This window comes from Nomascus leucogenys, chromosome 15 (assembly GCF_006542625.1).
Source record: "Nomascus leucogenys isolate Asia chromosome 15, Asia_NLE_v1, whole genome shotgun sequence".
NCBI lineage: Eukaryota > Metazoa > Chordata > Mammalia > Primates > Hylobatidae > Nomascus > Nomascus leucogenys.
The window spans coordinates 53360990-53386938 of record NC_044395.1 but is presented as its reverse complement, the minus strand read 5'-3'; the positions used below and the strand labels follow the sequence as shown (position 1 = coordinate 53386938).

Here is a 25949-nt window from a genome sequence, read left to right as displayed (position 1 = left end):
AATGCCTGTAGCATTCCCTGTTAAGAAATGCTGTGTGATAAAAATAGTCAACATTAATAATAGAAAAATAAGTGACATGGATTTTGAAACATATTCTGCAATTTACATCCGAATTAAATATAGCATGTATTTTTAAACCTAGCCAGCTCATTCAGGTTAGGTTCTCAAGAAATATTTACTCCATCTGTTTGTTCATTTGGTTGTTCCTTCATTCAGCTTCCCATATACTTAACCATGTTCCAAGTTCTGTGATTAGTGGTAGAAATACAAAGGGGAGAAAACGCAGTCACCACCCTCAAGGAGTTTACAGTATTGTGGAGAGACAAATATGCAAATAAAATTCTAATCATTATACTGTATTACATGGCATGTGTAAGGTACACTAAGAATATAGAAAAGAGTCTTTCTGTCTGAAAGTTGTAAGGGAGAAACTTTAATACAGAGGATGGTAAAAGTTATGAAGGAAACTGCATGGGGACAGAATTTAGATAGATGTCAAAGAAAAAAACTTTTTTTTTTTTTGAGGAAGCAACATGTATGTTGACACTTGTAAGCATAAGTGTAAATGTAAGGAGGAGTTGTAAGATAACACCTTATATGTTTGAAGAACTGCATGTGGATTGGAAGGCTGGAATCTAAACTAGGAGTGTGGGGTAACAATGGCAGATGAGGCTTGATAGTATGCTCCGGTCCAATCATTTGCTAAGTTGCCACGCGACTTTTGTTTGTGAGCTCATGTTCCCTAAAATTTTGTTTATGGAATTTCTTTGTTGCCTTGGAGTGTGGTTTTGTTGTACCATGTACCTGGGATCATTATCAGCTCAAGTCGATTTTATTGGTTTAAAACGGCTTTATCAAGGTATAATTGACATACAATAAAATGCGTATATTTATATAGTACAACTGATGAGTTTTGATATATGCATGTCCTGTGAAACCATTGCCACAATTAAGATGGTGAACATATTCATCACCCTCAAAGTCTCCTGCCACTTTATAACCTCTCTCCCTTTGACTGCTCTCCAGTGTGCCCAAGTAAATGCTGATCTGCTTCCTGTCACTGTAGATTAGTTTGCACTTTCTAGAGTTTTATATAAATGGAATCATACGATATATGTTTATGTCTGGCTTCTTTCACTCAACATAATTATTTTGAGATTTATCTATGTGTATTAGCAGTTCATTTCCTTCTTACAGCTGAGTAGTAGAATTCCGTAGTATTCCATAATTCAGTTATCCAGTCACAGGTTGAAGGACATCTTGATTGTAGTTCATTTCCTTCTAACAGCTGAGTAGAATTCTATAGCATTCCGTAATTCGATTATCCACTCACAGATTGAAGGGCATCTTTATTGTATCATTTTTTGGTGGTTGTGAATAAAGCTGCTGTAAATATTACTGTACAGGTTTTTTGTGTTAACATGTTTTCAATTCTTTGGTAAGTCTATGAGTAGGATTGTTGGGCCATATGCCAAGTGTGTGTTTAACTTTATAAAAAACTGCCGAAGTGCCTTCCAAAGTGGCCATACAGATTTGCATTTCTTGGGGCTGGGTGCAGTGGCTGACATCTGTAATCCCAGCACCTTGGGAGGCCAAGGCTGTGGATCACTTGAGGTGAAGAGTTCAAGACCAGTCTGGCCAACATGGTGAAACCCTGTCTCTACTAAAAAAGAAAAATTTAGGCCGGGCGTGGTGGCTCACGCCTGTAATCCCAGCACTTTGGGAGGCCGAGGTAGGCGGATCACCTGAGGTCAGGAGTTCGAGATCAGCCTGACCAACATGGAGAAACCCCGTGTCTACTAAAAATACAAAATTAGCCAAGCGTGGTGGCGCTTGTCTGTAATCCCAGCTACTCAGGAGGTTGAGGCAGGAGAATTGCTTGAACCTGGGAGGTGGAGGTTGCCGTGAGCCGAGATTGTACCATTGCACTCCAGCCTGGGCAACAAGAGTGAAACTCTGTCTCAAAAAAAAAAAAATAATAAATAAATAAATAATTCAAAAAATTAGCTGGGTGTGGTGGCGTGCACCTGTAGTCCCAGCTACTACTCAGGAGGCTGAGGCAGGAGAATTGCTTGAAGCAGGTAGGCGGAGGTTGTGGTGAGCCTAGATCACACCACAGCACTCCAACCTGGGCGACTGAGCTAGACCCTCACAAAAAAGTTTGCATTTCTGTCAGCAACGGATGTCAATTTAAGTTGTTCCACATTCTCACCATCATTTGGTATTGTCAGGGTCTTTTTTTAACTCTAGTAATGAAATAGGTATGTAGTGGTAGCTCATTGTGGTTTTAATTTGCATTTTCTAATGAAAAATGATTTTGAGCATCTTTTAAATATACATACTTGGCATCTGTATATTTTCTTTGATGAAGTGATTATTCAGATCTTTTGCACACTTTAAAAATTGAATTGTTTTCTTGATGTTGAGTTTTAAAGGTTCTTTGTATATTCTGGATACTAGTTCTTTCTCAGATATATACTTTGCAAAGATTTCCCTTTTTTACCAGTTGTATCTTGTTTTTTCATTCTCTTAAGGTCTTTGAAGAGCAAAATTTCTTACTAATTTATCCTCTTATGGATTATGATTTTGGCGTCATATCTAAAGAAGTCTGATTAACACAAAGTCATAAAAATTTTCTTTTATGTTTTCTTTTAGAAGTTAGTGTTAGCTTTTATATTGAGGTCTGTGATCATTTTGAGTTAATTTTTGTATATGATATGAGTCCAAGTTCTTTTTTTGCGTATGGATATCCAGTTCTAGGCTATTTGTTTAAAAGACTATCCTTTCTCCACTGCCTTTGTGCCTTTGTCAGATCAGTTCTTGATGTATGTGTGGGCTTAATTCTGAACTATTTTATCCATTGATCTATTTGTATATTTTTGTATCAACATCAAATAGGTGATTGAATACTATGGGTGTATCTGAAGTTTTCTGTAATTTCTGGTCCACATTTTTTTCTCATGCACCAAAATGCTTGGTGTGGGTGTAGTGTTATTTTAGAGATAACTTTGAATCTAGCATAAAGTAAGCACTCAGTAAATGAAACCTGTTAAATTACAACCTAGTAGTAGAGATAATGAATTCTATAAACCTTACAACTTCCTGCATATGTTTATTACTATGTCTTTAGTGATTTGCAGTATCTGGTAGGAGGTAATGTGTGTGTTTGGTTATGTAAGTATGAGAAAATAGGATTTAAGGTTTTTATGTTTAGCAAGTAATTCTTCAAGTTGTAAAAAAAATATTAAAAATTCCAGTTAGCAAAACTGTGGAAAAATATGCAGATTGCATACAATCACAACAACAACTCCAAAACCAAGAGTACATTACTGGAACCTTCATAGAGATGCAGGAAAGATTAAGGAGAATTAGAAAACATGAATGGAAAGGTCATTATTTTTTCATTAAATTTCAAAGCCGTACCAAATGCTTTGGCTTGAGGAAGGGTGAAGATAGAGGGGGCTAGAGCTATATTAATAGCCCTAAAACTGGAATGAAAATGAATTCTATAATCTAAATTAGGCCAAGAAAAGGCAATAACTGTAGGTAATCAAGGAGGGTGGTTCTGGGCCTTCTATTCAGTTGAGCAGCTTTGCTTGAGAGCATACTGCATATTCCTTTGATATTGGATCTCCATTTCCAGTGTATTTTTGCCAATAAAAATTAATGGAATCAGTGTTTAATATGAATAATTGTCCTTAGTGCCAAGTAATTGAGTTTCTTACATAGTTGAATATATGTCAAATTGTCACTGACCTTCAGATTTTGGCTCCTTGGCTGGTGAGTGGATTGATGGCAGGGTGTACAGAGTGTAATTCCCTAAGTCAAGTGCAAGCTGCAGTTTCAGTCTGAAGAAGATTGTGGATCTGGTTAGTTATTGATTCTTTTCTACAGGTTTGCCCATTTGGCAGCAGTGAAGCTGTTAGAGGAGCTACAGAAATGTGATATAGATGATGAAAATGAAATCGATGAAAATGATGTGAAATATTTTATAAGACATGGTGTTGAGGGAAGCACTGATGCCAAGGATGATTTATGTCTGACTGACTTGGATAAAACAGATGCCAGAAGTAAGTATGCTGCCTCTGTTGTGATTTATCCTTTCAGAAATACCACAGCCACTTTTTACCACAAATGTGGAAACTATTCTAAAGACAAATACTGCCTACAAAGTAAAATAATTTGATATTTTTGGAGGAACCAGAACTAATACAAGCTTTTGTACTAGGGTTGTTAAACATATAAAAAGTATGAGACATAATCTCTGTCCCTCAGGGGGTGGAAAGTTATATAAGAAAATACTTAAGTATTTTCTTCAGTGGATCAAGGAAGCAGGGGAAGAGACATCTCAAGGATTTCCATGGTTAGTTGGCAAATGATTGTTATAGATAATAATAGCAACAAATATTTATTGTCTACTATGTGCCAGGCACTGTTGTAGTTATTGAAGTAATGGTGAACAATACAAAGGAACTTCATTCGAACGGTGGTAGTCAGGAGGGAGGGTGATAAATAATTGATAAGAAAATAGATATATAAAGAAAATAGAGTAGAGTGGTGCTGTAGATAAGAAAGTCATTAGGCCTCTCTGAGGTGGTGATGTTTGAGCAGAGACCTGAGTGATGAGAATGAGTCATATTAAGATCTTGGAAGAACGTGCCAGCAGAGGGAGCAGTGCATGTAAAGGCCATTATGTAGCATTGAGAATAGTCAGTGTGGCTTGGGTAGAATCCCTAAGGAAGTGGCGACAGATTGCTTTGAAAGGTAAGCAGGGACCCAGTCAGATCATGTAGGGCCTAATAAGGATTTTAGATTTACATTTTTATTTGTTCATTTTTCCCCTTTTTTCACTACAAAACCTCAGCATATAGATTTTATTTTAAATAGAAAGCCTTTGTTGGGATTCAGGGTGGGGAATGATGTGATCTGATTCACATTTAAAAACAGTATCACTGTACCTGTTGGGTGGGTGATAGACTGGGAGGTGGAAAAGAGCATAGCATTTCAGATGGGGTATGAATTAGGTGGGAAGAGAACATACTCCACCTAACAATATAAGGTTGGATGAAGTTCCTGATATAATTATATCCTGATGCCAAGGATACTAAATTAGAATTGTACAAGAGCAGATGTAGAATATCTGCACAGATTTCCTGGGCTCCTAGAGTTCCTGATGTAGGCCTGTAACTACCAGTGATATTGGACATCTCCATTGTTTTGCTTCCGCCCTTTCATACTAGAGGCTTTCATCACCATTTAAGAAGAGCTTACATTAATATTCTATGTATTCCCTTTAAGCAATATTTATATATATATATATCCTGGTTCTTGAAAAAAATCAGCATCAGTAAGATCATACTTTGTTGGGAATATAGAGTGAAAGCCAAGCCAAGATCTTGTTTGCCTTGACTGTTTTTGCTTCCAGATTTCTGGTGTTGTGGAAAGCCTGTTTTCCTTTATAGGACAAGAGTGGAAGCAGGGAAATCAGTTAGGGGGCTGTGGCTATAGTTCAGGAGGGAGTTTTTTATGGCTTGGACTGGAGTGGAGATGATGGGGATAATGAGAAGTGAGATTTGGGTGTATTTAGAAGAGAGAAAGATGTAGGATTTGCTGATAGATGTGGCTATGAGGTGTTAGAAAAAGAGGGTAATCAAGGATGACAGATTTCTGGCCTGGGGAATTCAGTGAATGGTAGTAAGTTTTTTTTGTTTTTTTTTTTTTGTTTGTTTTTTTTTTTTTTTAGACGGAGTCTCACTCTGTTGCCAGGCTGGAGTGCAGTGGCATGATCTTGGCTCACTGCAACCTCCACCTCCCGGGTTCAAGCGGTTCTCCTGCCTCAGCCTCCCGAGTAGCGGTGACTACAGGCATGTGCCACCACAGCCAGCTAATGTTTGAATGTTTAGTAGAGATGGATTTCACCATGTTGGTCAGGCTGGTCTTGAACTCCTGACCTTGTGATCCACCCATCTTGGCCTCCCAAAGTGCTGGGATTACATGCATGAGCCACTGTGCCCAGCCACACCACATTTTCTTTATCCAGTCTTCTGTTGATGGGCATTTAGGTTGTTTCCATGTTTTTGCTATGTGACTAATGCTGCGATGAACATGTGTGCATGTGTCTTTATAGTTTGAATATAGTGTGAATATAGTATGAATATAGTATGATATATATTCCTTTGGGTACATACCAATAGTGGGGTTGCTGGGTCATGTGTTAATTCTGTTTTGAGTTCTTTGAGAAATCGCCAAACTGCTTTCCACAATGGTTGAACTAATTTACACTCCTACCAGCAGTGTATAAATGTTCTTTTCTCCACAACCTCCGCAGCCGTCTGTTGTTTTTTGACTTTTTAATAATAGCCATTCTGACTGATGTGAGATGGCATTTCACTGTGGTTTTAATTTGCATTTCTCTAATGATTACTGATGTTGAGCATTTTTTCATATGCTTGTTGTCCATGTGTATGTCTTCTTTTGAAAAGCATTTCTTCTCTGTGAGGATTAAAATGTGTAACGTACTTAGTGTAGTGTCTCGACATCACAGACACTGCATAAATACATGATTTTTATTGTTTTCATTGGAAATTTCCTCTTTTGTTGAATTGAAATCTTTCTTCCTGGAGCTAATTCCAATAAATCTTAGTTCTTACCTCTGAGGATCCCGTAGAACAGGCTTTACAAAACATAGACTTTCAAATATTAGTGAAATTATTATATAAGCTAAATACTCACTGCTCTTTCAGTCTTTTCCGACATTTTTATCTTAATCCCCTCTACCTTCTTACTAGTGGTTATGGTGGTTCCCAAACCTGTCTGCCCTTGAGAATTGTCTGAGGAGACTTATTTATTTATTTATTTGTTTATTTATTTATTTATTTATTTTGAGACGGAGTCTCGCTCTTGCCCAGGCTGGAGTGCAGTGGCGCAATCTCGGCTCACTGCAAGCTCCGCCTCCTGGGTTCACGCCATTCTCCTCCCTCAGCCTCCCGAGTAGCTGGGAATACAGGCACCCGCCACCAGGCCCGGCTAATTTTGTTTTGTATTTTTAGTAGAGATGGGGTTTCACCATGTTAGCCAGGATGGTTTCGAACTCCTGACCTCGTGATCTGCCCGTCTTGGCCTCCCAAAGTGCTGGGATTACAAGCGTGAGCCACTGCGCCTGGCCGCCTTTTTTTTTTTTTTTTTTTTGAGACAAAGTCTCACTCTGTCACCCAGGCTGGAGTGCAGTGGCACAACCTCGGCTCACTGCAACCTTCATCTCCTGGGCTCAAGTGATACTCCTGCCTCAGCCTCCCAAGTAGCTGGATTACAGGCATGTGTCACCACATCCAGCTAATTTTTGTATTTTTAGTAGAGATGGGGTTTCACCATGTTGGCCATACTGGTCTTGAACTCCCAACCTCAAGTGATCCGCCCGCCTTGGCCTCCCAAAGTGTTGGGGTTATAGGCGTGAGCCACTGCACCCAGCCGAGGACCTTTTATTAAGTACATGTTCTTGAACTTGTAGGTCTGGAATGGGGCTCAGCACATAACGTTTTTAAAAAGCATCTCATTTGATTCAGGTGTATGCAGTTTAGAACTTGCAGCTCTAACCTGTTGATAGATAAATCATTGGTGTTAGGAACAAGAGGCTGTGATTTGCTAAGCTGGTCCTGTAAAGCAGAGTTTCTCAACTTCTGTACCCTTGACATTTTGGGCCAGATAATTATTTTGTTGAGGCAGGCTTTTCTGTGTGCACTGTGAGATGTTTAGTAGCATCCTGAGCCTTCACCTACTAGATGCCAGTAGCACCTCCCTGTTCCCCACTCTCAAGCTGTGACAAGCAAAACTTATTCAGAGGTTGCCAAATGACCCTTGGGGGAGAAAATTACCCCAGATAGAGAACCACTGCCATAAAGGATGGAGAATTCATAGTTCTGATAGTTGGAGAATAATTCAAAATATCTCTCAATATACTTCCTTCTCTTACTATTCTCTTGCATAGGTACTACAAGTGACCAATCATGAAATTTGTGGCTGGTACTTTAAAATCAAGCATATTTCAGTTTTTCTAATTTTCTTTTACATAGTAGATTGCACGTGGTCCTGTAATCCACCAGTAGTCCTAAAACACTGCTAGTCTTTTTTTTTTTTTTTTTTTTTTTTTTTTGAGATGGAGTCTTGCTCTGTTGTCAAGGCTAGAGTGCAGTGGTGTGGTCTCAGCTCACTGCAATCTCTGCCTCCCGGGTTCAAGTGATTTTCCTGCCTCAGCCTCATGAGTAGCTGGGATTACAGGCACGTGCCAGCACACCGGCTAATTGTTGTATTTTTAGTAGAGACGGGGTTTCACCATGTTGGCCAGGCTGGTCTCGAACTCCTGACCTCAGGTGATCCACCCACCTCGGCCTCCCAAAGTGATGGGATTACAGGCGTGAACCACCGTGCCTGGTCAATACTGCTAGTCTTTTAAAACCTTCTTGTTCATAGCATTAATAGTCATAACAACCTGATACATGCTCCAGTAGCAGGGAAAGAATCCTCCATTTAGGTATTTCATTGCGTGCTCATTTTAGTATTCTGTTACTGATATTTATCCTTCTTTGTATATACCAACCTTCCTCCCCTCCCCTCTCCAAACCATACAGACACTAGTCTAGAGGAAGAATATGCTCAAGAAGACCAGCACCCAGTGGACACATGAGCTGTTATATGTCTAACTAGGTTCCTACTCAACTCTGTTTTGCAGTGAGAGCTTACAAGAAAATTGTAGAATTGAGACACCTCCTGGAAATTGCTGAGAGCAACTATAAACACTTGGGAGGCATAACAGAAGAAGATTTAAAGCAGAAGAAAGAACAGCTTGAGTCTGAAAAGTAATGTCCTTAAAACTTCAATGATTTGTTTTTAAATACCTCTCTAAATGCCATGTGAGGGTTTGTTGATCAGCAACTTTTACTTTCATCTTGCCAGAGGGTGTTAGGTTCCATCCTGTTTTTCTCCTAAGCCCCTAGATGACAAAGGAGTTAAGATTTTTAAATAATTGTGATAAAAGACACATAAAATTACCATCTTAACCGTTTTTTAAGTATACAGTTCAGTAGTGTTAAGTACATTCCCATTGTTGTGCAACCAATCTCCAGAGCTCTCTTCATCTTGCAAAACTGACATTCTAACATAGTCTCTGAACATTTCCATCAGGCTACACTGCCCATTCATAAATCTGAGACTAGGTCTTGTGTTCACTGATTATAGTACCCATCAGAGAATGCTCTTGCATCTAGAGGCAGTGAGCAAGTGTGTGGTTGTCTCTACCTTTCATTTCCTGCACCCTAAATTGGCTTTCTGGACAATGGGTACCTCTCTAATAGCAGTTGGCTCTCTATATCTGTGAGCTCCACATCGTGGATGCAACCAAACTTGGATAGACAATAATCAGGAAAAAAAAAAGGATGGTTGTGTCTGTGTTGAACATTTATGGACTTTTTTCCCTTTGTTATTATTCCGTAAATAATATGCTACAACTTATTGTATACTACTACAATAAGTAATCTAGAGATGATTCAGCATATACAGGAGAATGCATATAGATTATATGCAGATACGTATGTACTATACCATTTTAATGTAAGAGACTTAGCATCCATGGATTTTGGTGTCTGGGGCTTCCTGGAACCAATTCCTCTTTGATACTGAGAGACTACTGTAGTTATTAGCTGCTGGGATAGAGGATGCCTCCAGCTTCTTTCATCCTACTGTCTCTCTGCTTGTCTATCTGCTTTCCAGAATGGACAGGGAACAGAGAGAGACAGGAGAGGAGACTTTGGATTTAATCAAACATGGGTCCAGAAAGAGAACCACACATGGATTCCCTTCTTTGTCCTCTGCTTTTCCTGCCTTTTCCTTTGGTTGTGTCTTGTTCCGTCACACTCTTAGAACTGCCTGTTTCCCTTTCCTCCACCTGTTTCCGAATCTAGTTCTGAAAGAGGTCTGCTAACTGTATTCAGAGTAACATCTAAATCTTTGATAAGGATTAATGTGGTTAAGCTGACATTTGGCTCTAGTTTAAAAGAAAGAAAATAAAAAATAATATAAGGATTAATGTGTCATTCTTCCATGGATGGGTACTTGAGAATTTAAACAGAAGGCAAAACATTAGGCCAAAATACTCTTTTTTTCTGTTTTTTTTTTTTTTTTCCCTGCTACCCTATTAACTGAAACTACCTCTTTATGTGATTTTAGACACTAGGAAGGTGTGGCAGACTGATTTTTTTGTTTTTGTTTTAAATCGGGGGCTTTCTTGGTATCTCACAAGTCATATCATATAGGTGGCTGTCCACTGCCTCTATACGGTTTGAAGTGTTTTGAGATGTAGATTTTTTTTTGGTGTTAGCCTTGGTCTAAGAGCCTAGCTGAAAGTTCTTAGATTCCTTGTAGTCTAGAAAAGTACCTCATGGTGGAAAAATTATTTCCTACTAATGAGCTTTAAATTTTGGTTTCCTTTGCTTTTCTTCTAAAGCAGATTACTGTACTACCACTACAGCTGTTTGTATTACTGCTAAGCACTACTATATGCTGTGCGCCAGACAAGCCCCTTACATACTTTATCTCAGGCAGTCCTCACAACTCCATGACCTCTACAGATTAGGACACCAAGACTTAATATAGAGGTTAAGTAACTTGTGTAAAGTCACAGAGGGAGTAGTAAGGGTGTGGGAGGTGGAGCCAGGATTTGAGCCTGAGTCTATGACTCTAACCCTGTTTAAGATCATTAAAATTTTAATAGTCTTTAATGGAACTTTTAGTCGAATAGTTATGGAATAGTCTCTCAGTGTGAAATATTATTAATGTAAGTGATTTTTCAACAGTTTTTAAAAAAATTGCTTTATGTTTGTGCCAGAATCCAGTTTCATAACAGCTGAGATGGCAGTGTTTCTTCTAAATTCCACCCTGAGTGACTTTTAATTCTTCTTTAGCATTTGTTCTCCACTTTGTGTTAAGTGCATCTTTTTTTTTTTGTTTGTTTTTGTTTTTTTTTTGAGCCTGAGTCTCGCTCTGTCGCCCAGGCTGGAGTACAATGGCGTGATCTCAGCTCACTCCAACCTCTGCCTCCTGGGTTCAAGCAGTTCTCCCGCTTCAGCCTCGCAAGTAGCTGGAATTATTTTTTTATTTTTATTTTTTGTATTTTTAGTAGAGATAGAGTTTCACCATGTTGGCTAGGCTGGTCTCAAATTCCTGGCCTCAAGTGATCCATCTGCCTCGGCCTCCCAAAGTCCCAAAGTGTTGGGATTACAGGCATGAGCCACTGCACCCCACTGTGTCAAGTGCATCTTAAGACATTTATTCTTTGGGTACGAACTCCTGATCTTAGATATAGTTGTAAAGAAAAACTGGACAAGTATTGGCTTGAGGGATATCTTTTGATTTTTGTTGTTATCCATCAGTTAGACCAAACCCTCAATACAGTAAAACATATTTGTGTTTCTCTGTCCTGGGGATGATATTCCCTTCTTACTTGCTGAACTTCTAGGCTTCCACAATTGACATTTTTCCTGTCTATCCCCAATCTTAACCTTACTCACTTCTGTACCAGAACTACTACTGTATATTCTTAGATTGCCCTTCTGGGACCCAACCTAACATGCCTTGGGAATTCTGTTTTCCCTCACCATCCAGCCATAAGGTAGAAAAAAATCCTGGTTCAAATTACATCTCCTCTTGTCTGGATTATTGCGACATCCTCCTGATAGGTCTCCTACTTCCTGTCCCTGCTGTCATATCCCCCACTCCCCTACCCTGCAGTCTATTCTCAACACAGTATCCAGAGTAATCATATTAAAACAGGGTAATCATATCATATCCATTGTAATCATATTAAAACAGTATCCAGAGCAATCATTAAAGGTCAGATTGTGCCATTTTTCTGCTCGGACCCTCCAATGGCTTCCCATTTCACTCAGAGTAAAAGCCAAAGTCCTTACTGTGATTTAAAAGGTCCTACTTACTTTTTACCTCTGACTCAAACTACTTTCCCTCTCCTTTTTCTTTTTTTTAGAAAGGGTGTCACTCTGTCACCCAGGCTGGAGTGCAGTGGTATGATCACAGCCCACTGCAGCCTTGACTTCCTGGGCTCAAGGGATCCTCCCACCTCAGTTTCCCAAGTAATAGGGACTATAGGCATGCATCGCCATGCAGATAATTGAAAAAAAATTTTTTTTTGGTAGAGATGGGGGTCTCACTATGTTGCCCAGGCTGGTCTTGAACTCCTGGGCTCAAGCACTTTTTCTGCCTTGGCCTCCCAAAGTGCTGGGATTACAGGCGTGAGCCACCGCGCCTGGCCTACCTTTTATTCTTTAAATGATTCTATCACATTGGCCTGTGTTTTTCTTGTACTTCATCAGGCATACTTACTTTAGGGCCTTTGCACTTGTTCCTTTTGTCTGGAATGCTTTTCCTCTAATGTCTACAGGGTTATCTCTCTTATTTCCTTCAAGACTTGGCTTAGAAGCCCCCTTCTCAGTAAAGCCTTCCCTAGCCACTGTGTATGAAATGTTAAGCCCCTCTTCCACAACATTTTATACTACTCTTTCCTGCTTTATTTTTGTTTTGTCCTTTAGCACTTATTACCTTCCAACATACCATATATTTTACTTATTTATTTTCCTTATTGTCTGCATATCTCTATTACTAAAGTAAGGTCCAGGAAGGCAGATTTTGGGCCTTTTGTTCACCACTGTATCCCCAGTACCTACGTCAGTGCTCATTTGTAGTAGACCCTTAATACATATTTGTTGAATAAATGATTTCTTTGTTTTATTTGCCTTAAATGCAATGCATAAATGCTTTCCACTATTACAAATAATTATTAGTTGACATTGGTGATTGATTTTTAAAAAATTTTGTTTTTGATAGGACCATCAAAGAACTGCAGGGCCAGCTGGAGTATGAACGACTACGTAGAGAAAAATTAGAATGTCAGCTTGATGAATATCGAGCAGAGGTTGATCAACTCAGGGAAACACTGGAAAAAATTCAGGTCCCCAACTTTGTGGCTATGGTTGGTGTCCTTTTTAATACATTTATTTTTCTCAAGAAGTATATACAAGAGTGGCTAAGAGTACAAGCTTTGGGCTGGGGCTCTTTGGTCTTGAATCCTGGCTATAGTCTTTTTTGATTTGGGCTACTCATTTAACCTTTTTGTGCCTCAGCTATAAACTGGAGATGATTACTTACACTTTCTAGAGCTGATGACAGGATTAAAGGAATACACACACTATATCTAACTATAACTTTCTGTATACTTACACACATCTGTCTATTTATCTATCTTCAAACAGCAGCCTAGTTCGTAGGTATTATTGTTAATATTGTACCGTAGAAGGAGAAAATGTTTTCATAAGCAGAGTAATCAATCAGAATTCTAAGACAGCTAGAGGATATGTGTATTTTAATATTCTAAATAACCAAAATAAAGTGCTTTGGATGGAATCCATATTTTCTTTCCATAGGGAAGTTTGTTCATCAGTCATCATGGATGAATTAATTCTGTTTGAGGCTTGTGTCACCTCAAATCTGATCTACTAATATTATAGAATCTTCCTGGCTTCTTTTTATTTTGCACAAACTAGTCATTGGTCTCTTTAATAATCACTTTAAAAATATTAAAATAATAAAACATGTTTGTTGTCTTGTGTTAAAAACAAGATAGATGTTCCTTCTGACACTAAGTTCCAGTCTTCAGAGGAAGCTATTGTTAACAATTTAGTACATACCATATTAGACAAAATTCTATTTATCTGCAAACATGTATGTGTATTTCTATGCATGTGCAAATATAACCACTTCCTCAGTTTCTCTGGGTTTTGGTGTCTCACCAGTGGTTGATTTTCCAAGAAATATAGTTAACTATAATAATTAATCTGTTCTCTTTATTTTGCAACCCTCTTCTTGTACAACCTTTAGCACATGGGGAAAATTTAGTATCAGAGAGGCCAGCTGTACAGTCATGTGTTGGTTAGAGGGCTAGAGGACACAGCACCATTTATAACTTACTGCTTCCAATCAAATCTGTTACCTCTCCACCTTGTGGCAGGGACTCTGTGACTCCCAGTCTCCTCAAAACTAGAAATGTAAGTTGTTGTTCTTTGTTTTTTCTTTTTTTGGACAGGGTCTTGCTCTTGTCACCCATACTTCAGTGCAGTGGTGCCATCATAGGGCACTGTAGCCTCGAACTCCCTAGGTTCAAGTGATCCTCTTGCCTCAGCCTCCCAAGTAGCTGGGACTGTAGGCATGCACCAACACACCTGGCCAATTAGTTGTTGTTTTTTTTTTGTAAGGATGGGATCTTGCTTTGTTGCCAAGGCTAAGTTGTTGTTCTTCAGCTGCCTAGGTGGGACAATCTTTTGGAGTGGTCACCCAAGCTGCACATTTTCTTTTGAGCCATTCCAAACTGTCTACTTTAGGAATGTTTCTGTCTTTTAGCTATTTAGAAATTATCTTTGCTTACTCAGAAGCATCTGTTCTCAGGTTGGATCTGGTTTCATACTTCACAGTTTTGCTTCCCTAAAACTTCACTCTACCAACAATGTGTAGGCTTTCAGGAGAGCTGACTCAAGGTCCCTGTGCTCAGAGTTCATTGTTTTTTGCATTCTTGCTTTAGGTTATACCTAATTTTTGTAAATAAGCAAATGTCACTGAGCTTTCATGGCAGCTGCAACTCTGGCACTGCTTATTTTCACTTGCAAAAGCTTGAATCTCAATTTCCTCATCTTTAAAATGAGGAATAATAATACCTACCTAATGGGATTGTATTGATGTTAAATGGAATATTGTGTAGAAATCCTGAATTTGGTTTCTAGCACTTAGAGGTATTCACTATATAGTAGTAGTCATTGTATTATTTACTCCCTTTCTTTTTTTCCATTTTCTATATTACAGATGAATTGACATGGTCAGTGGATAAATAAATGTGTAGAGCCACATGCAGCTAAGGATAGGAAGATTTATTTGGGAGTCTAATTATATATAATGTATAAGTAAAATGGACTTTTCATTCAGGACTGTAAATATGGAATCCTCAAGAAGCTCTAAGTCTTTCTCCTGCCACCTTCTGGTCAGGACCTATGATTGCATACTATTGTACCTTAAGATCCTCAGCCCCCAACATAATCTGCAATAGTATAATTTTTACTGAGAAAAAAAATTCTTCGAATAGTTTCCTAGGATAGTTTGACATATATAAAGCACTTAAATGGTTTTTTGATAATGGCTGTTTTTATAGCACTTTCTCAGATATTATCTCATTTTAGTCTGCATCAACCCTATGAGGAGGTAGAATGATATATATATATTTTTGATACCATGTTATAAATGAGAGAGCAAAGGCTCAGAGAAATTGAGAGTCTTGTTAGAGCATACAGCTAGTGTAAGGCAGGAGCAAACTCAGAATCTCTGTCTCCACATTATATTTTTCTAATACTTCTGTGGAAATGACTATCAAATCCATACTTTAGTACTGTGTCCCCACTAGGTCTCCCCACCTGTATTTCCCACTGCTGGTCAACTGGACATTTCCACCTGAAATTCCCGGTGGTGCTTGAATTAAAAAAAAAAATGTCCAGAACCAAGCTCAGTATCAAGACCAGATTCTCTCCCCTGTCTCTGCATTTAAATTAATGGCATCACTATTTCTCAACTAGCCAGGCTTGGACTCTTAATGATTAGCCATGTTTTCTCCTTTAGGTCATACAAAAAGTGAGCCCACCCTGTAGGCAGGAACATGCCCTCTACTTTCACTGCTTCCCTAGTTTAGGTTTCTGTATCTTTCTATCTGAACTACTGTGATAGAATTTTGGTATTTACTCCTTCCCTATCCAAATCCATTTGACTCAGTGGTCAGCTTGATTTTCTTGTCACTCCTTGGATGGAAAATCTTCCTTACCTGAATAAGTACTGATTCTTCAGTTTGACATTCAGCCCTAACCTACCTCACACCAACTTTATTTTTGTCTATTCTCCTATATATATTAATAGCTTATTTTTTCTTAAGCTACCCTGTGCTTTCCCATCATTAAGCCTTTGTTCAATTTGTCCATATACCTTGAAAACTGCCTGTTGACTCTGTAAAATCCCCTAGGAACTGTCTCATTTATCACCCCTTTCCTAGTCTCCCTGGTCACACGTGATCTCTCCTTCCATCAAGCACCTTGTACTGGTCTGAGGGCTTCTCATCATCTGTATCACAGCATGATTGGGCACTTACTTTACCCACAGTACTGAAAATCTAAGTTTTATAAGATCACTTAACTTATGTTAATAACATCATCTTGGTCATCATTAACAACAGGTTTTGAGTATGTTGGGCTTAGTGTTAAGACTTTATATTCAGCAGATACCATCTTCATTTTACAAATGAAGAAATCAACTCTCAGATAAAATAAACAATTTATAAAGTTACAAAGCTTGTTAGATGGCTAGCCATGATTTCAACCTGTCTAGCCCCAAGTCTATGCTTTTAACACCACTTGTTAGTGCTATTAGAAACCCCTCACATTCCCTCTTTCTGTGCTTTTAAGATTTATTTTGAAAATTTTTCTTTAAAAACTTTTGATGATAGCTTTTTAATAGAGTTAATCTACTTATGAAAACTTAAAAATTGGTAAGAATTTTGTTAAAATATTACACTGTAAGTTCAAACATATATTTCAAGATACGTCTTAAATTGGAAGTTGAGATGATAAAATATAACATAGGATATCTTCATGACCTTGGGGTAGGAAAAAAATGTGTAGACTGGACTTCATTAAAATAAGACTTCAGTTCATCAAAGATTATATGAACCGATTTGAAAAGGCAAGCCAAAGTGTAGAAAACCATATTTCGTTTCTTTCTCTCTGCTTTTCTTTCTTCTCTCCTATCTGAAAAAGAAGTTGTATCTAGAATATATAAATCAGTGTGAAAAAGACAGTCCAGTAAAAAAAACTGGGCAAGACTTGCATAGGCATTTCACAAAAGAAGATATCCAAGTGGCCAATAAACATGAAATTGTGCTCACAATCACTGGTTATCAGAAATGTAAATTAAAACCCAAACAAGATACCAATATATACCCATCAGAATGGCAAAAATTAAAACAGACGTTACCAAATGCTGGTGAGGATGTAGAACAATTGGAGATTTTATACACCAGTGGTGGCAGTGTAAATTGGCTACCACTCTGGAAAATTAATTCCTAGTGGAATTAGTACATTTTTCTTTGTGTACACAGATGGACACCAAAAATATATACAAGAATGTTCTTGTCAGCATTATTATATATATCTCTCAAACTAGAATCATCTAAAAATTCCCTCAACAGTAAGAATCAATACATTTTGCTATATTCATACAATGGAATATTATATAGCAATGAAAATGTATGAATTGCTACTCTATACATCACCACGAATGAATTTCACAAACACTATGCTGACTAAAAGGAAACAATATGAAAGAGTCCATACTGTGTGATTCCATGTAGTCCACAAATCAGTAAGATAAATCAAGTCAGTAGTGCCTAGGAAGGGGCAAATGGAGGCTTCTGGGATGCTGGTAATGTCTAATCTCTTGATCTCAGTCATGGTCACAGGGGTGTGTTCACTTTGTAAAAATTCATCAAGCTGTACCTTTTTTTTTCTTTGTGCTCTTTGGTATATATATTGTACTTAAAACATTAAATTTAAACTAATGTTTTAAGTATAATATATATTTAAATATATACTTAATATATATACTTAAATATAATGTAATAGCTTTGGCAGAGCTGTCTGTCCACAGAGAGAATTATGTAGCACTGAACTCATAGCTTCTGTCTCCAGAACCAGTATTATTCAGGAAGTCCTTGATCTATAGCTTTGGGCCATGTTTGCTAATCAAGAATGGCTGACCGGGAATCGATAATATTCCATGGCTACCTTCCATGTTTCACTTAACCTTATTTTCTACCTACAAAGGTCTGGAACAAGGTTAAACTTTGATGTGGTCTCTGCTGGGCTTCTCTCTGACCTATGACATCCTAGCTTATGTACCTAGAGTGGCCCATGGAGCAATTTGAGGACTTCAGTGAGTTTATCCATGTTCAATTCTTACCTTGGGGAAGTTCTAAAAGTTTGTAATTTCCTTTTCTTTCTCTTTGTTTATACCCTACTTTTTTGGGGGAGAAGGGTTAGTTTTGACACTGTTAAGAAGAATCTGTACTGGTAAGCAAGAAGCTGGAATTCTCTTATAGTTTCATATGCTGTCTAGAATTTCTCAGAGTGCATAGGCTTTTTGAAAAATAAGAATTCCATATATTCCAGCAGTAATTTGTAGATCCATAAACTCTTTCAACAATTTTATGTGTAGAATTTTAATCTGTTCAACAAACCTGTTAATTCTTTCAGGGCAAAAAAATACATACATTTTCCCTACAAGGATTTTTGTCTAATTTTGTTGTAGTAATAGACTGCATTTACATTTAGAATTGCTTTTGGTGCCTAAGCATTATGATTCATGTATTTAGTATCTTAATATATAGTTCTATTGAGTTTAGGAGAAAACAAACATGTATTAGGGGAGAAATATACTTCTTGGCTATGATGTAAGATAAAGAAACGAATAATCTTGGTGAAAAATGTTCTCCAAATGCAGAAACTTTTAGAATTTGGAGATTTGGGACCTTCAATGAACACTTATGGAAGGACTGTTGAATGCCAAGCACATATTTTCTTTTGAAGTTGTATTTTAAGACTTGGTTTGATAGAACAAGTTACATATTTGGTGTTAGGAGGGACTTTGGAATTTAACCATTGTTTCTAGAAAATATGGAATCCTCTTCTAATATATAAAAGGTAAAGAAAAATAAGTATTACTGTCTTTGGAAGTCTTTAATTAATTTTTTTGAGACAGGGTCTCACTCTGTGCCCAGGCTGGCATTCAGGGTCATGATCTCGGCTCACTGCAACCTCCACTTCCCAGGCTCAAGCAATCCTCCAGCCTCAGCCTCGTGAGTAGCTGGGACTACAGGCATGAGCCACCATGCCCAGCTAAATTTTTTTGTATTTTTTGTAGAGAGAGGGGATTGTTGTCCAGGTTGGTCTCAAACTCCTGAGCTCAAAGCAATCTGCCCACCACAGGCTCCTAAAATGCTGGGATTACAGATGTGAGCCACCATACCCTGCCTGTTTCTGGAAGTCATAACTCTATTAAAGCACTAGAAAATTGGCTACATCTGACAAGTAGCCACCTCTTCCCCCTAAATTTTCTATATTCTTTCTCTAGTTCCATCTAGTTAGATTAGGTTAAACTCCTGCCCCACCTGAGTGTTTTTCTTTTTTCTTTTTTTTTTTGAGACAGGGTCTTGCTCTGTCGCACAAGCTGGAGTGCAGTGGCTCAATCCTGGCTCACTGCAACCTCTGTCTGCTGGATTCAAGCGATTCTCCTGCCTCAGCCTCCTGAGTAGCTGGGATTACAAGAGTGCATCACCAAGCGCAGCTAATTTTTGTATTTTTAGTGGAGATAGGGTTGGCCAGGCTAGTCTTGAACTCCTGACCTCAAGTGATCTGCCTGCTTTGGCCTCCCAAAGTGCTGGGATTATAGGTGTGAGCCAGTGCACCTGGCCTCATCTTTAAAATACTGGTAATGCTACTTACTACACTTTATTTTGTATGTATCGTATGAAGAACAGTTGTATCATATGCTAAGTCCCAATCAAAGGTTTGTTATTTTTCTTCAGACTAGCCGTTAAACTTTTTTTCAAGAGACCATCTGTATTACCCTGTGCCCACAAACACCTGGCCACTATAAGAGAAAGCTAGAAGTTTATCCTACTCTCAAGTCTGCAGCTGAGGGATATGAGAGGGACCAGATGCATGGTTGTTTTTCCAGGTGGTGTTGGATAATGGCAGCTTACTTACATGTTCACACACTATTGAGTTAAACTAACTGGACTCATTAGAAAAGGTGTGGGCAGGAACACCTTGGGGAACTAACTCCAGCCATGGGCTCTCCCCAGGGATATGCACCTTGTGCTGTTCTTGGAGCCTCTGTGTTCAGAGCTGGCCTGCCTAACTAGATGCAGAGCATGTTTGACTGGAAGAATTACTCAAAGGTGATTAACATCTAGTGACCATCCATTGTGTTTCTAGCCCTGCTTGCTCCTTCCCATGGTATTTATTGATTCTTCTGTGCTGGGTCTTAAGAATACCAAGATGGATAGGAAATATTCAGAAACAGTGAGACCAGGAGACCAGGCAAAGTGCAAAATGAGACTAGAGCAGTAGAGGGATGCAGTACAAAAACAAAAGAGGGAATGGGGGAAGCAAGGGAATGATTCGCAGCGCTATGGGACTGGCAAAAGAATCCAGAAGATGACATACTAACACTTGCAGTTACCAATATGTTGTTAAATATTAGTGTCTGGGGATCTGTTAGGTAGAAATAAAACTTAATGAGGTAAGATGGAAAATTGGCTATATCTGACGAGTAGCCACCTCTTACCCACTAAATTTTCTATATTCTTTCTCTAGTTCTTAAGGTGCCTCCTAGTCATACGATTCAGCACAATGTAATGCACTGTTACTTTAGATTTGGGAATTTATTCACATAAAATCCTAAAAGAAATTTAATCAGAGTTGAAAATACTAGCATGGTTATTTTTTTTTTCTTTTGAACAGGCAATGTAGAAAGACGAAAATGTGTGCTAGCATGAAAATTGTATTTGACCCTCTTTTCCTTTGTTTATAGGAAGACAATGCTTCTTGTGAGTCAAACAAAGAGAAGAGGCGAGTAAAAAAAAAGGTTTCTTCTGGAGGGGTGTTTGTGAGAAGGTACTAATCAGTGAAATAACTAAATTAACCTGCTAGATTTTTCTCTTTCATTAAAAAAATTGATGTAAATGTGAGTCTATACAAACTCTCTCAGAATTACTCTGATATACTTCTATTCCAATTCTGAAGGCAGAAATGTTATATTAAAGAGATTTAGAGATTTTTTAAATGACACGGACTCAGTTGTACACCTTCTCCCGATATTCTTCTTATATATCTCTACACAGGCAAGTCAAGAGATTTATGAGTAATTAATTTTACCAGTATTCACATAAGCTTTAAAATATTAGCTGGTATAGTAATCAAAAGAAATCTAGTTCTAGATATTAAAAATTATTACAAATTTAATTATGGTTCCACAATAGAATTATATTTCTTTCACTTTCTAGAGAGTACCCTTCACTTCTAGTGTGGATATGTTTTAAAAAATTTTTTTTCAAATGACATAACTGCAAGCTTTTTAAGAATATAGAGAAGAGGCAGATTGGACAGGATAAGAAACACTTGGCTTTATTTTTTCCTCTTTTTCCCCTTGATCTTAATGATTAGTAGTGCTTGGCCAACTAAAAAACTATGGCTTTTCAGTTCAGTTCTGACTTCAATTCCCTCTTTTTTCCTGCCCCCATCTCTTTTCTCTTCTCTTCCCTCCATGAGCTAGCGAAAATTTACGACTCTCTCGGGGCCAGCTGTGTAGCTCTTGTCTCCCCCTGAAGATCTGTCACTGGTTTTGGGCTTCCCTGGCAGCAGCCATCTCACCATTCCATAGACTGCCCACCCTTTGGACCTTTGCATGTACTTCATGTGGACGCTAAAGTCATTTTGACCTGGTATCATCAGAACTAGTTTGCTGTGACAGGAGTGCATTTGATTGCTGAAACCAGTTCAGCAGGTTAAGGGTCTGTAAACAAGTGTTAAAAAATGAACTTTGGCTTCCAAGGTTAATCCCAGCTCTGCATTGTTGTGTAATCCTAGGCAAAACTACTTAATCTCTTTATATAAAATATACCTACCTCATATGGCTGTCATTGGGAGAATTAAGAGGTAGTAGAGGACTTGGAACAGGTCTTACACAAAGTGCCCAATAAATGTTGACAACTATTATTACTATAGATTGAAAGCCACAGAAGAACTAAAAATAGTGAATATAAGGGTTATTAAAAGGATAGGTGAGTCATTTTTTAACACTTGCTTACAGACCCTTAGCCAGCTGAACTGGTTTCAGCAGTCAAATGCACTCTTGTCAGGGCAAACTAGTTCTGATACTAGGTCAAAATGGCTTTAGTGTCCATGTGAGATAGATGCAAGGGTCCAGAGGGTGGGAAGTCTGGGGTATGGTGAGAGGGCTCCTGCCAGGGAAGCCCAAAACCAGCGACCGATCTTCAGGGGGAGACAGGAGCCACAGAGCTGGCCCCAAGAGAGTCATAATTCTTTGCTAGCTGGAGGGAAGAGAAGAGAAAATAGAGGCGAGTAGGAAAAAAGAGGGAATTGAAGTCAGAACTGAACTGAAAGCCATAGTTGTTTTTTGGTCAGCAAAGCACATTTATTGGGCACTTTGTGTGAGATTTGTGCCAAGCCCTTACCTATCTCTTAATTCTCACAAGAGCCATATGAAGTAGGTATATTTTATAGATAAAGTAGTTGTGCTTAGGATTATACAATGCTGATCTGGGATTCTAACCTTGGCAGCAAAAGTCTGCATTCTCTTAACCATTACTGGGATTTCAAAACCATTTCTATCCCCTTCTGGGACTACACACAGCCTTACTTTTCCCCTCTAACTTGATGCTAAAGTTAATCCCAACTCTGGAAATAGTTTGTTATACTTGCTCCCGTTTTCTCTAATTTCTTCCTGTACCAGTGAGGTAGAAAACACCAGAATAGTGTAATAAAAGCATACACACCCTGTGGCAGAGGTTCCCTGGTTGTCCTCCAAAATCCATTCTCCCTTCTTCCATAGTGGGAAGGATTTATCTCGGTCTGTGGCCGCGCAGGATAAGAACTAACTTCCCAGCTTGCTTTTGCAGTCAAGAGACCAAGTTGTGTTCAGAAAGATGTGAGCAAAAATGTTATGTAAAACCTTAGGGTCATGGCTATAAAGCCACCTCTTGCTCTTTTCTTCTTCTGGAATGTGGATGTGGTGGTGAGTCAGCCACTGGACCTTGTGAATGAGGGCAACGCTAGGATGGCAGAGCAGTAAAATAAGGAGCAAGGGCCCTGACACCATGGAGCTGACATACTAGCCCTAGAATTCTTACATTGGACTGTAAGAGAGAAATAAACCTAATCTTATTTAAGCCACTACTATTCTGGATCTTGTTACAGCAGCTAAATTAAAATTATAATACAATTCCCAAATTATGTATATTTATTCATAAATCATATCCTGTATTATTGACACATTTAGGTTAATGAAACAAAAAAAAACAAATGAAAAGGATATTAAAGAGATTTAAGTTATTTTGTTCCTATGACTCAGTAGATTGTCCATCTCATGAGAAAGAGTACTCAGGTTGAACCCTACTAGTATATTGAGTGACAGCATGAGAGGGTGAGATTTGGAGTTAAAGACCTGAGTCCCTGTGACTTACTTGCTGGGGGACTGTGGATAAGTTACTTCACTTGGCTAAACTTGTTTCTTCAGCTGTAAAATGAGGATACCATCTACCTAAGAGGGGAGCTGTGAAAATAGGTGAGCACATATATGTTATTTAGCATATTTGCTCTCATATAGTCAATGATAGCTTTTTTTTTTCCAAATAGCAATCAGTAGTTTCAGTGATAATGACCACAGCCTTTCCCACTGCCCGTTTTTTAAATATTAAAAAATACTTAAAAAATAAACTTAAAAGTGTTACATATCCAAATTCTTCAAGTTTGACAACATTATAAGCTTTTAATTGTTTTTCCAATATGGTAAGGGTTTTTCCTGACTCTTGCTAAGTCCTTACATACTCTTGTCTGGCCTATTTTGTCACCAAAGCAGTATGGATAGGCAGGTTAGGATCTACACTGTGACTATAAACATGGTGAAAGTAGCTAATCCTTTTGGAGGCTTCTTACCACTCATAGAAAATGCCTAAAAGGTATATTACACTCAGACACTCAGTATGAATGCAGTATTTTCAGCATACCCATAATTAAATATTTAAAATATTAAAAAGTTTGGATTAAGGTCAACTGAGATTTATGAATATCATTTATTCCACAGGCATTTAACAAGTACCTCATACGTGTCTAAAGGCCTTCTGAGAACTTGTAGTTTAGTGTAGGAAAAAGATACATATAATTGCTGTTTCATAGTGAGGTGCAAGTGCTGGAATAGAGGTATAGTTTTAAGGCATATAGAAACACAATCCTCTCATCCTTATTTCATATATTTCCAACACCTAAACAAAAATTTACCTGAACCCCAGAACCACCATCAAAATGAAGTTTCATGGAAAGGATATAGGATCTAAAAGTAATGGGGACAGGGTATGGTATGCATATTTCTATTCTTCTGTTATTGGATACAAAGCACTTTGTTTACTAAACCCCTACAATGAGAAAGAACGCAGATCTATTTAATATTTATTGGCTGTTAACCTCGGAATGCGTATATTTATTTGTTGGGGCTTGAGAAGGTCCAATGAATGGCATACCTCCTTTCCATCTGGGTTGTGAATATAACTAAGATGAAGAATGAATAAACTAATATAGAGGCCTAAAAAACACCTTTATTTGCTGATAAAACTATTGGAGAAGTTTTTTTTAGGAGACAGGATCTCATGTGTTGCCAGGCTGGAGTACAGTGACTATTTATAGGCGTGGTCATGGTACACTTTAGCCTTGAACTCCTTGGCTGAAGCAATCCTGCTGCCGCAGCCTCCCAAGTAGCTAGGACTATAGATGTGTGCCACTGTGCTCAGCAAGAGAATATGGGTTTTATCTTAAGGCCAGTAAGCTTCCTGTCACTGAACTCTAGAATTGGACAGATTTACCATGTCTCAAGCATTGCTCTACTGGGCCAGGCCTCATCCTGCAGAGGCAGAGCCTGATCCCATAGAAGCAGAACAGAATGAATGTCTCTTCAGATGGGCTGGTCCCAAACAGGAGTGGGGAGGAAGTGGGCTAATTGCACCTTGTTTCTCCTTCCAGATTTACAACTGGGCAAGTCACTTTACCTAGGGTAGAGTGGATAAGGGGATGAAGGGTGACAACGTTATGCTACTGGAGCTTCCTTCACATGGAGGAAAGACGCATTCCCTCTTAATATTTTAGAATATTTTAAATCTTAACAAACCAATAATTTGTTTAATGTCTCTCTCCTTAAGATTGTCAATTCAGTGAGAATGAAACCATGTTCATCTCTGTGCACACAGGGACTAGCATGCTGTTTGGCATATAGCAAACAGTCATATTGGTTATCTGAACAAATGCAGTGTACTTTGTTACAGTGGACTTTAATATATATGGTCACTTATTAATTGACCCAGTGGAAATTCATCTACAATATGCTAAGAACTCTCTTAGGGAATAGAGATAAAAATGAATCAGAATGTAACAGGATAATGTCAAGGTTTTTCTTTTGAAAACAAACCAGCAGTTAGATTTTTGAGGAAAATATAGTTGGAAAGCCTCTGACTGTCACTCACTGGACCATATGGACCAATCTCTTGACTGCTCTATACTGCAGATTCCCTGTTTATAGCTAAACAAATGACAAGGCTATTTTGAATAACGACTGTCACACTTTTATAGCTATTACCAAGGCATTATGAACTCAAAATGTTTACTTTCTGGTCTTCCTGATCTGGATAAGACTGAAGAACTAAAATGAAAAGGACATTTTAAAATTTCTTTGAAATTACACGATTTACTAATAGATATTACTTTGTAAGAAAAAATAAATATATATCTAATAACAAAACAAAATACGAATTTAAATTTTCCTATGAGTTTTTTGAGAGTAGGTACTAGATATCAATAAATGTTTGCTGAATTTAAGTCATTAAGAAAAGCTTTGTTTTATGTAATAAATTTAAGATGGGTTAACTTAAACTAGATTAAGCAACAGGGATAAACTGGTTTTTGAGTATCAAATATTTAAAAAATACATGTAATAATCAGAGCTCAATATTTAGCAACTCT

The 25949-nt window shown here is 38.1% G+C and overlaps 1 protein-coding gene across 4 annotated transcripts in view; it reads left to right on the top strand.

The window, feature by feature from the left end:
* Window positions 1-20993, top strand: part of ANKRD42 (ankyrin repeat domain 42) — a 68158-nt gene extending 47165 nt beyond the window's left edge. For 2 of the 4 annotated variants that reach the window (XM_030794764.1, XM_012505236.2), the window contains 3 exons: window positions 3895-4070; window positions 8726-8852; window positions 12889-13464. In XM_030794764.1, coding sequence (XP_030650624.1) covers window positions 3895-4070; window positions 8726-8852; window positions 12889-13150 — 565 coding nt within the window. In that variant the 3' untranslated portion in view covers window positions 13151-13464. Of the gene's footprint in view, window positions 1-3894; window positions 4071-8725; window positions 8853-12888; window positions 13465-20736 lie in introns of those variants that run through there. The other 2 variants (XM_012505234.2, XR_004026047.1) reach the window with 2 other exon arrangements.
* Window positions 20994-25949: the final 4956 nt, after the last annotated feature.